The sequence below is a fragment of the Armigeres subalbatus genome, chromosome 1 (assembly GCF_024139115.2).
Source record: "Armigeres subalbatus isolate Guangzhou_Male chromosome 1, GZ_Asu_2, whole genome shotgun sequence".
NCBI classification, from domain to species: Eukaryota; Metazoa; Arthropoda; class Insecta; order Diptera; family Culicidae; genus Armigeres; species Armigeres subalbatus.
In genome coordinates, this window is record NC_085139.1 from 108,020,499 (window position 1) to 108,033,506 (window position 13,008).

General features: G+C 32.1%; 1 protein-coding gene across 1 annotated transcript in view; it reads left to right on the forward strand.

Moving 5' to 3' along the window:
• Positions 1-12,703, forward strand: part of LOC134204694 (5'-3' exoribonuclease 2 homolog) — a 48,166-nt gene extending 35,463 nt beyond the window's left edge. Inside the window, exon 4 of the mRNA XM_062679477.1 lies at positions 11,833-12,703. Within this exon, the coding sequence (XP_062535461.1) occupies positions 11,833-12,323 (491 nt within the window). The 3' untranslated portion in view covers positions 12,324-12,703. The remainder of the gene's footprint in view (positions 1-11,832) is intronic.
• Positions 12,704-13,008: the final 305 nt, after the last annotated feature.

A 13,008-nucleotide genomic window follows, 5' to 3' on the forward strand; every position in this document is an offset into this window, starting at 1 on the left:
CAAATTTATAAATCAATGAAATAATAAATTAATAAAATGATGAATAAAAAAATTGATAAATTAATCAATTAATAATTAATAAATTACTAAACTGCCGCTGCAAGCATAACTGTCAAATATTTACATGATTTGCTATCTATATGGAAAAGTTATGCTCTTATGAACAGTAAATTAATAAATTAAAAAGAAATTAATAAACTAATCACTCAAAAATCTAATATATCAACAACAAAAAATAATAAATCAATAAATTTATTTTGAAACCTAGTAAATCAGTGACTCAATAAATAAGCAAATGAATAAATTATAATTAATGAACAATAATGATGGTGTTGTAAAAAATACACAAAAAAAAATTTCCTTCATTGCACATTAGGTAATCCGCTTTCAAAAGAGAAAAAAATAATAACTTTCTTTACGGAAAACTTACAGAAGAGATTAGTTGGCTTATTCAAAAAAGGATTTTCCAAAGAATTTAAGAATTAAGGACGTGGAACACTTCTGTATGTAGTTGTGAGGCTCGTTTTGCCCCAATGTCCCATGCATCACGAGTTTACATATTTTTTGTCATTTTATCTTTAGGACATTGTCTAAAATTGTGTTTATCTCTGCACTGTGGATCGACAGAAGGGCATTACATATATTTTGCTGGAAAAAGTTGAAAATTTCAGGGATTTTGGTGTTTAATAAGCTTCAAAATGCAATTTATTTGAATTTTCCGGCCGCGTCAATTTGAAATCGTCGCAAAGCAAATTGTCGCCAGCAAACATGGACATTAGATCTGTCAGATCAACTACGAACAAAATTGTTTGATTTCAATAATCAGATTATTTCCAGAAGTTGAGTACTTTTTTTGCATGTTTTAATGATTTGACTTTGCATTAACACAGATTTAAATTAAAGATATTGGCGACGATTTTAAAGGTGCATAAAAAGTGATCGACGCGATTTGTTACCAGCGAAACTTAAAATACTATTAATTTAAATGATATTTGCCAATGATATAAAGAAAATAACAAATAATCATATATTTCATTGAATGTATTGAATTATAGGGGACTTTGGGGTCATACAAGTCTAAAAGCTCATTAAATATATATATTTTTACAAAATAGGATAACTTTTTTCACGGACGACAGAGGAGAATGAGAGCTTATTCAAAAGAAAATTTTCAAAGAAATTCAGTGAGTGATTTTTTATAGACGCGGGATACTACTGTATGTAGTTATTGAGCTCGTATTACGCCTGTGTCCCATAAATCTTTTTTTTTATATTTTTCGTCCTTTTATCTGTAAAATATTGTACTAAAATTGTGTTTTCCTCTTCATTGTGGATCTATACACTAGCACTAGCACTATACATATTTTGTTGGCAAAAGTTGAAAATTAAAGTGTTTTTGGGCTAAAATAATCATCAAAGCGCATTTTTGTGAATTTATTTTTAATATAAAATAAGCTTCTGAGCTTGTTGACCTCAAAAACCCCTCGAATCAATTTTTCAATGCAATACACGAGTATTTGTTATTTTCATAGTATTATTGACAAATTATCATTAAATTAACATTACTCCATCATCTATTAACTCACAATTATTGAGCTATATAATTGCATAGAGGAATTTGGGCGAAAAGGCATGAGAAAAGAATATTTCCGATCTCATCCTATCGATTGTCACATCGACTTTCAAATAATATGATAACTCTTGTCTAGTTGTGCGATCGGGTATGGTTTGGAAATGTTCGGCATCGGCTCTATCAAGAAGTATTTAAAAATCGTATTTTATCCAATAAATCACAAAACAAAACATTTGCAAAATGATTTACTTCATTAGTTATTGTTTCACAAACATTTATTAATGTCTGTACAACATTTTTGGACAATAATATCAACAATTATCTGTAAATATTATTTATTTTTACAGAATACATGAAAAATTCACATAAAATGCACTTTGATGCCTATTTGACCCCTAAATCCCTTAAATTTCTAACTATTACCATATTTAGTGCACCTCTATGGATCCACAGTGAAGAGATGTGCACAATTTTAGAGAAATTGCCTAAAGATAAAATATAGAAAAAATATGAAAACTCGTGATATATGGAACATTGGGGCAAAACATGCTCAATATCTACATACAGAAGTGTTCCACGTCCAATGAAACAGCACTCACTGAATCTTCTTGGAAAATTCTCTTTCGAATAAGCCCTTGATTTCTTCTGTTAATCGCTCGTAAAGAAAGTTAAAAAATTCCTCCTTCGAAATCGGATTTTCCCATTGTGCATTTGCTCCACTGAAACTTGGCTTACCTTCTAGAATAATTTGAAAGCTGTCAATCGCATAAGTATGTATCTTGTGTGGCAAGTAAAATGGATACACTATACACTGGAAGGGAGCCGATAATGTTTCCAACCGCAAACATTCTAGGCCGGACCGAGAATCGAACTCGCCATTTGTGTTGGGAATCCTACGCCTTTGCTCGCAAGGCTAACTGGAGACCCGTATAAATTAATATAATTTAATAAAAATAAAACACCAATAAAAAACCAAATCTTCCAGTCGTATTTCTTTTGTATATAAATTAACTATTACATCAAATATAAATCATAAAATTAAAAAAAAAAAATTATGAATAAATACAATGGTTTCTAGTTAGCCTTGTCAGCAAAGGCGAAGTATTCTCGATTTTCGTTGCGGTCTAAAAGATTTTTTTCGGGTTTTCGGCAATCTCGACTCACTGGCCATAGCGTATCTTTGTACTTGCAACATAAGACACATATCCATGCAATGGACGGGTACAGAATAGAAACAACAAATAATAACTGTGGAAATGTTAATGGAATATTGAGTAAAGAAGCAGGCCAAGATTCAGTGGTAATATAGAGCCATTGAAGAGGAAGAAGAAGAAGAAAAAGAATGAATTATTTTTTTATGAATGAAGTAATCTATCTATGAAAATATAAATTTTTCGATTGAATATACGAATGATTGAAGTATTAAAATAAATATTTAAAAAGAAAAAATAATATTACCAAATAATAAAAAAGAAACACAATTCTCGCTTAACTTTTCAAAAGGTCCTAAGTAACATTTTTTTCATGATTTAATTTGAGTATTGCAATCAACAGATTGACATGAAATACGTTGATTGCATTATTCAAATTAAATCATGAAAAAAATGTTACTTAGGACCTTTTGAAAAGTTAAGCGAGAATTCATTTATGAGATACTACTGAGTTAATTTCCTTCCGACCAAACCGATACGAGTAGTAAAATGAGCAACAGCGACACACAAAGCAGGAATCCACCGAAACCGATTCAACGAGAACAGTAAACACTCTCGGTCGGTGTGAACTCCCAATCCAAATCAATCTATTCTCCTTGTATTTTTGAATTCACCACAGCTCCACGTTCATGTTCACCGTCGCGTATACACTTGCGATGAGTTCACCGCAGATACGATTTCACGATGATTTCACAGGTATGACCGTGGAATGCTCATAAATCTGACATTTTTGATGTTTTTCATGTTTTTATGCATCTCACTACTAAATGCAGCATCTGCCTTTCATTTGAACATGATTCCCTCACGATTTGAGTATGTATCAAGAAGTTATTATCGAAAAACAGTTTGTTCACGTTCACGTTCACGGGAGGTGTAAAATGCGCTTAACTTGTAAGATAATAGTTTTTTTTATTGTGGAAGAAGTAATTAAAGGAACAATGCTCAAAATACTGGGAATGTCTGGTGTTGGTGTGTCCATTTAAGATAATGAATATAATGATAAAAACAGGCCTGGTAGCGGGTCACTTTTTAGTGACTTGGTCACTTTTTTCGAGCAAGTCACTAAGAAGTCTCTTTTTTCGACCTCAAGTCACTAAAGTCACTTGTTCGTGGCGGAAATGAAATTACGGATCTTGGGAAAATGATTGCTCTGAAACTTCGCCAGCAATTTTACTCGCTCTTATTGGCATTTCACCAGTAGCTAATTAAAGGTGTTTTACGTCAGAATTTATAAATTCGTATATGGTCATGCAAGCAGGAGACCTGCCTATTTGTGTGATTTTTTTTAACTATCAGGCTTTCCACAGTAAGGGAAGGTTTGGAGACTTGATTCCTTGAGAGACTTGACCCCTTGGGAGACTTGGTGGTATTTTCTAATAAATCCTCTAGAGTCTAGACAAATGATCATTATATGGCGAGTTGTTTTTTGGATTGACAATCTTGTTTACTCTATTACTTACTGTGTTTTGTCCCTCCTGAAGTTTTTTTAAGTGGCCACAAAGAATTTGAACATCTCCTCCCAACAATGACCAAATGATATCATTTTTTACAGCACAAAGCCATAAGTATGCTAAATTGTCTGCACTGATAAAAATTCCTGCATTCCATTACAATTTAAAGATATTTGAATTTTTAGTTGTTGCCCCAATATGAGGGGACTTGATCTCTCATTAGTCACACATAAAATTGGCGAGAAAATTCAAGAAAATATAAATTGTGCTAAAGCAGATAATTTTTTTGTAGATATAGATGTAATGAAGGGTTTGCTCGAAAAAATATTTATTGAGTAGATATCGTTTAAATAATCCCTTCATTACATCTATGTCTTCCCAAGACTATCCAATTTCGAAGATGGCATGCGCTGTCGAGTTCCATAGCAAAAATCATTGATGAATACGCACAGCAAGTCGAAAAATCTGCGTTTTTATATTATTTAAATATTTAAAAGTTCAGAGTTCATTAAAGCAAGTTCTTGGAGAAGGAACAATACCCTTCGAATATTTTTCATGATGACAGCACTCCAAAAAATCAATTATGTATCAATAACAACCAGGGTTCGTAATGCTCACTCAATCTCAGGAGCACATGATTTTCCCTCACGTAAGTTTTCGGGGAGAAATCGCTTTTCGGGAAAGAAAAACAGCCTGGAGAGTGATAACAATTTTTCGCTCACTTCGATTGCCGCTAATCGTTGGTTTGCTCTTTTTCTTTCATATTCGAGTCTTTTCGTGGCATCGTCAATGCAAATGGTAGTAGCTTATGTGGAACAAATAACTAAACGCTTTCATACAGATAGCGTGGTGGTGTGGCTAAAGTAAGCGCATCCTAACAGCTATTATTGTTACTATTCTGGGTTCGAATCCCGGCGCGGCCATACAATTTTGTAATTGTTCTGCGATAATTCTCGCGAAAAGTGAGTTAGAGGTAAAAGTAATGAAACGAAAAAGGATTTTCATCTAATATGCAAGATTTTCGTTCATCTTCCAATGCTAATTCTAAGGAAAAGATTGATGGCTGAAAGATGATCCTCAACATAAACAACCAAACTAGATTTTCCCTTGGCACGAAAAACGCTTGCTTTGGTCTCATTGAAACGAAAAGTCGAAACCCTGATAACAACAACAGTTACAGACTACCATACATCCGTGAAGTTAAGTTATACATTTCATGGAGAAAACCTCGTGCTTAGAATCATGGGGCCGTAACTGCATTAATTCATTATTTTCAGATACACGTTAGAATCCCGATATGCATTTTGGACAAGGTGGACCCCGATAATTTCAACAGTACCCTATTCATGTTACTGTTACTTTGTTAATTGCGATAGTTTGCCGAAGATTGTATGGTTTGGTGCGATAAAGGATTATTGTATCTTGCACCAGACGCAACAATCACGGTTGTAACTTTGGAAACAGTTGAGTTATTAACGAAACAAATCGATTAAGAGAAAACGATTAATACCCAAATGATTCTCAGCGCGTGGTATTTTGGTAAAATAAAGATATTTATTTTTATATCGATATATTGCATCTATCTGCAATCGAATTGAGCGGAGGTACATTAAATATGTAAGGGATCCCCAAAAGTAATTTTGTTGTAAGAACATGAGAAAATAAGAGCCGTTTTCCCTCCCAACATCCACTTCGATCAATATTTTAGAATTCTCCAAAATATATTATGATGATAATTTATACATTTTAAATGGCATAAATGGTCGGGGTTCAGCCAAAACGCACCAAGCGCCAACGAAAAATTACCCATTTTTCTGCCCAAACTTTCGTTTAGCAGATTTAATTGATCGCAAATTGTATCGGATATCCCTCAATCCAATAAATGAGGATATCCTATTGCAAATGTACGCTTGAATTGTTATGAAACGATTTCCGTTGTCCTTGTACCTACGAACAAAATATCACAAGTCAGTCAAAAAGCCGCTTGGTGCGTTTTGGCTGAACCCCGACCAAACGTAAGATTTTTTTTTTAGATTTTGTTAGATTTGTTAGCTTTTGATAGCTTTTGAATCTGAAGTCGAGCCCGATGGTCCTGCATTATAAGCAGGAGGTCGAGCGTTTAATCCCAGGCTCGTTGTTTCTTTTTCTACCAAAACGATCCGTACTGTTGTTTCTTTCGTACTAACAATTCCAAAAATTTCCTTGGCACATTTGACAAATCTGCATCTTTCTTAAGTAGAAATTATTTTTCGGGAAAGAAACACAGGTCTTATAAGTGATAACCTTGTTTCGTTCACTTCCAGTGGCGCAAACATTTGATTTGCTAGCAGGACTACTCATAATTTTGAGTAATCCTGCTTTTGACTGATATTTAGTAAAGTTCCCGTGGGTTAAAAAAAGAGCGGCCAATATAATTTTACTTAGTAACTGAGTAGATAAAAGTTAGCTTGCACGATTTTCGTTTCTCTTCTGGATTCGTTATGAGAAAGTGGTGAGTGAAAGATGTTCTCCGCCAGAAATTACGAAAAAACATTCTCCTTCGACCCAAAAACACTTGAATTCGTCTCATCAAACTTGCAACTGAAACTAAAAGTCACTATTTGGTCACTTTTTCTGCAACTGAAAGTCACTATTTGGTCCCTTTTTTCGTCAGCTTTGGTCACTAAAGTCACTATTTTGAGTGGCATTGGTCGCTACCAGCCCTGTAAAAAGTAACTTGTTTAAATTTCCATACATTCAATTTCCTTTCTCATATTTAAAACAATAATTATAATAAATGGCGTAATAGCCTATTCATTATAAGGTTGTGTTCGAATTCCGCCTCAGTAATGGGACAACTCTAGATTGCTTTGGGAATAGGTCTAATGTACAAAAGATAGTCTCTCTTTGTTCACGTTCTCTTTCGTTAATATATGAGCTAGTTTTACATTTTTAACTTTAGCACGCTAAGCAAAGCTATCTGCCAAGAAATCCGATGTAAACTTTGATATATTTTTGTTATAATCGAAAGAGAAAGAAACGAAAGTGAAACTCTCTTCTGGAGCTATTCACAAATAATAATTTTTAGTCTCAGAAAAAATAAAATAAAATTTCAAAAAATATCAAAATTAAAGTTAATAAATGTGAATTCATAGAAATATTTGAATTTATCTTCCTAAAATGCTTTTTTTTAAACCCAACTTCAACTTTAATATCAGCATTTTAACTAAACATTGAGTTTTTATTTTCGAAATCCTGGGCATAATGTTCTATCCGATATCTCACCCGAATGTTCGTACATAGTTCATAATGGGTAATACATTCCTTGATTCCTTATTGCACCCTTCCTACCATTCACATGCCAGGAACCGTTCGCTGGATGGCATTGCGAGAAAAAAATTAATGCGCCTGCATTAAGCCTCTCGAAATCAATTTGCTATTTATTGTCTGGTTTCTTTCATTTTTTCTCGCTCATTGCGCGCTATTATTCCCACTCGAGTGTCACCGGCCCGATATTTCGTTCTCTTGCTATTTCCACGAATACCTACTAAAAAATCAAGCACTGTTCTCGCATGGACAGGGTGGTTTCGAATGTACATTTTATAGACATTTGTTATACTCAACAAGCTAGAGAATCATTAAATGGAAATATCGGAATCTTTAAAAAAAATGTCAAGGACTTTCTTTAATAGAATTCTAGGAAATATTTCTCAAGCAACGCACGAAATATACTCTCTAAAAAACTTTAATTCGTATTTTACATTCTCTGCATGCATACTACATAACAAAACATACACACATACAGACATCACCTCAGTTCGTCGAGCTTAGTCGACTGATAAATAACACTATGGGTCTCCGGGCCTCCTATCAAAAATTCGTTTTTGGAGCGAACATATAGCCTTTACGTATACTTTGTATACGAGAAAGGCAAAAAGGTTGAAAATCGTTTAAAATGCACTGCTACACATTTTCCGCGATGCATTACCAATAGGCTTAAAACTTATTAATCCGATAATGCCATGCCTTTCGAGAGGGCATTCAAGCAACTACAATCCAACACATCGAAGGTGTTTGGACCCATTGTTACGGCCCGATCCGAAACCGTCCGCCCCATGCTTGGCTCGTTAACTCTGGCTGTTGCGTTTTAATGCTGCCAAAGCTGTATAATTATGACCCTCCGGCACATGCCCATCGCTTTGTATATTTGTTTCCGTTTCGGGACTGCTATAGGTAGCGAACGCCAATCGCTTGTCGCGGGGTTCCGCATTTTGTATCAAACACCAACTGTTTAATATACACTTGTCCATTCACTACTGAGTAGATGATGCGATGTAATGCGACCTATTGATGCATGAAAAGTGCTTTTTTGGGGATGAAAGATTCAAGCCCTTTTCGAACACCGTCGTTCGAACGCACAAAAACAGTCCCTTCTAAATTTTGGCAAAATCCACTTTTATTCTTCAATTCTTCATTTCTTCAATGTTTGATTTTTAAAATTCTTAACCTTTTTAATTTTTCATTTTGTCAGACACTTTGTTTAGTTTGTGTTTCTCCAAATCAAAAATTTAAAAATTTAAAAATTTAAAAATTTAAAAATTTAAAAATTTAAAAATTTAAAAATTTAAAAATTTGAAATTTTAAAAAATTAATAAATTAAAAAAATCTAAATTTAAAATTTAAAATTTAAAAACTTAAAAATTTAAAAATTCAAAAATTTTAAAATATAAAAATTCAAAAATATAAAAATTTAAAAATTTTAAAAATTGAAAATTTTAAAATTTAAAATTTAAAATCTAAAAATTTAAAATTTTAAAACTTTAAAATTTTAAGATTTTAAGGATTTCAAATTAAAAAATTTGAAAATTTAAATATTTTAAAATTTTAAAATTTAATATAATTTTAAAATTTTTAAATTTAATATTATTTAAAAATTTAAAATTTTAATGATTGAAAAATTAAAAAAATTGAAATTTTAAAAATTTAAAAAATTAAAAATTAAAAAAATTAATATTTAAAACTTTAAAAATTTAAAAAGGTTAAAATTTAAAAATTTAAAAATCTTAAAATTTTAAAATTTAAAATTTAAAATTGAAAAATTTAAAAATTTAAAATTTAAAATTTAAAAATTTAAAAATTTAAAATTTAAAATTTAAAATTTAAAAATTTAAAATTTAAAAATTTAAAATTTAAAATTTGAAGATTAAAAAATTTAAAAATTTATAAATTTAAAAATTTAAAAATTTAAAAATTTAAGAATTTAAAAATTTAAAAATTTAAAAATTTAAAAATTTAAAAATTTAAAAATTTAAAATTTTTAAAATTTAAAAAATTTAGAGATTAAAAATTTAAAAATTTTAAAATCTAATAATTTGAAAATTTAAAAATTTTAAAATTAAAAACTTAAAAATTCAAAAACTTAAAAATTTAAAAATTGAAAGATTGAAAAATTTAAGAATTTAAAATAAAAAAAAAGAAATTTAAAAATTTTAAAAATTTTAAAATTTTTAAAGTTTTCAAATTTAAAAATTTAAAAATTTAAGAATTTGAAAATTAAAAAAAAAAATTAAAAATTTGAAAATTTGAAAATTTAAAAATTTAAAAATTTAAAAATTTAAAAACTTAAAAATTTAAAAATTTAAAAAAATAAAGATTTAAAAATTTTAAAAATTAAAAAAAAAAGAAATTTTAAAAATTTAAAAATTTAAAAATAAAAAAAATGAATTTTAAAAATTTAAAAATTTAAAAATTTAAGGATTTAAAAATTTGAAAATTAAAAAAAAAATTATATTTAAAAATTTAAAAATTTAAAAATTTAAAAATTTAGAAATTTAAAAATTTAGAAATTTAAAAATTTAGAAATTTCATTGGGGAAATGACGGCTTCGGCAGGTTTTGTTATATTATTGTGAGGGGGGTTTTCTATAACCAATAATGCTTAAATTGGGCCTAAACATTCTAAACATTCTTTGCATATCAAAGAATATTGTGACTGAATTTCATAAAATTTGGTCAACAAAAACCCCCCTGACAATAATAGAACAAAACATGCCAAAGCCGTCATTTCCCCTTACTTAAAAATTTTAAAATTTTAAAATCTTAAAATTTTAAAATTTTAAAATTTTAAGATTTAAAAATTGAAAGAAATTCAAACTGGAAAATTTGAAAACTGAATGAAAATCGTGATATTAAAAATTTGAGAATTGAAATTTGTTTGGAACAACTAAATCCAATTTTTTTTTCAAACGGCCTACGGATTTCATGAAGGCTTTCGGGAAGTAAAACCAGGATCTCAGCGATTGCCATACTGCCGTTCTACACATAATTGTCCCATGTACATAGGAAATCCCAGCAAACATGGGACAAATATGCGTATGACGGCAGCATATCGGTTTAAAATTTAATGAGAATTTTAGAACATAAGCATCGTTGAAGTTTGGGGGCGGAAAATAAGTTTGGGGCGCAAAGGTTTATTTGCGTTAAGTGAATGCAAAAACACACGTCTTTTGATGCTCGCAAGGTTGGGGCAAGAAGGGGCTTGTCTGTAATCAGAAGAGCAAACGAAATAGATTTATGATTTTTGTTGCTTCAGAATAAAATTTAAATTTTAAAATCCTACGGTTTTATTTTTATCTGAATACCCAGTATTTTAGACATTTGTTATACCAAAAATACAAAATAAACGGAATTGCTTGCGTTAACTCTAATCGAGATCTACCGTGCTCTATCGCACCCTACACGTGGTAGATTTATTCGCCTACGGGATTTCAGGAAGCGGCAACCCCGAGCAGGGGACATCACGCACGAACAATCCAAAGGAGACAAACACGTACACGCATATTTGATGATGTGTCTTCTTCAATGGCAAGGATTCCATTATTTTGATCCCACGTAAGAAGACTCTCCCGCCCATCGACGACCGTGTCGTCGTCTGATGGCAGGATAATGATAGGTTCAATTAGGCCTTCACAAGTGCCTTTATCTGACGGGTCGCATCTTCCTCCGATATGCTTCCTCGCATCCTTCATGCTCCCGTGTTGCCTCTGCCCTTCCTTTCTTCGAAAATCGGTTCGGTTGCGTTCCGATTCATTACGCGTAGTGAAAGGCATATCCAGCTACCGATTGTTTTGTTTTCTTCAATTTTTATCGCATTTAGAGTTTTCTGTGTGAATTGGAGCGGTTCGCTTTCTAAAGCAAAACAAAAAGTATAATAAGAAAATTCTCGTAAATCCCTCTGTTGGTGGTTCGGTAGCACCCAAAGGCGTTTCTATTTTGGTTTCGGCAAACAAAGACTAATGGGAAGATAATGCCTTCGGATCGGAGTATTAAATTACAAGCTTTGGCGAGTTAAATGCCGATAGTTTTGTCATGACTGGCAGTGTCACGCGGCACATTAGCTTGAAATTAAATTTATAATAGCTTTCACAATGTATGATTCATAAAACAATATAAGTATTTTAAATAATGTTTCTTCAAATTTAGAAGAACGGTTTCGACTTGTACTTGTTGTTTGCTGCACAGTTAGTAAAGAATTGAGTAAAAGTTTGCCTAATTATTATTTTTGCTGTGATAGTTCACTTAACTCACGTTATGGTATTCTATCGTCCTTCTCCACACAGGCGGAAACTCATCCAACAATAGCAGCTACCAAAGCTCTGCCAGTAACAGCTCGCAGTCGGGCTACAACAATTCGAACAATCGCAGTGGACCCAGTGCCAGCGGCAATTTGAGCGCCTTCGAGCAACTGAGCAGCCGTATCAATCAGTATCAGCAGCAGGTGATGAGCGAAATCTCCCGCAATGCCAGCAGTTCCGGAATGTTGCTACCCAATCCGTTCGCCAATCAAATTCCGTACGACTACAATAATAGCAGGGATCGGCAGAACAGTGGTGGGTACCAGAACCGACGGGGTGGTGGCGGCGGTTTCCAGCAGAATCAACGTGGAAGAAACGCTGGGGGTAATTTCGGTGGCAATCAGTTCGGGCAGCGCAATCAAGGCGGTCAGCGATTTAACAACAACTTCAACAATGGAGGGGGTGGCGGTGGGAATCGCTTTGGTCAGAACAATGCCGGAGGCAATCGGTTTAATAACAATCGGAGAAACTTTTAAATGACATTTTTTGGAAAAAAAAGGTAGGTGGTCTCATAGCACTCGTTGCTGCTATAGAAAAATCATATTTAATATAACATTTCCATTTGAAATCGATACGAAACACAACCACTTGTCAAAATGGATGGCCATGCATCCGTTTGATTTTTTTGTAAAATTTATGTTGTCTGCTGCGAGATAGAAAATAGTTTAAAAAAAGCGTTTTTTCCGACACGCCGTCAACTTGTATGTTCTTCTGCTGGGTGATCTAAAGAAAGTTTATTCAGTAAAAATTAATAAATTTTTACTTGATAGGAGTTTTTAGTACAATGATGATGTATTGATTGTATTTAACAAAAAGAGTTGACATGGAAAGCTCAATAAAAAGGGTTGCAATTCAAGATTATGGTTTATATATTTTCTAAGACAATCCAAAATTTCTCAAAATACAGAAACACATAGACTGCCCTTTAATTATTGAGTTGAGATGAGTGTGTAGAAGTACATGAAGTTAATCGTATTTCACAATGATGTGGAAATGAAAATAAAATCCAATTCGACTAAATTCTGATGTCATATTAAAAATTTACTCGTCGATAGAAACCCTTTCCGCCAACTATCAAATCCTGACAGCCAATTTGAGTAAGATCCGATTAGACCACCCTTCGTCCATTTAACTCAGCAATCTACCGAAGGAGACGGCCGT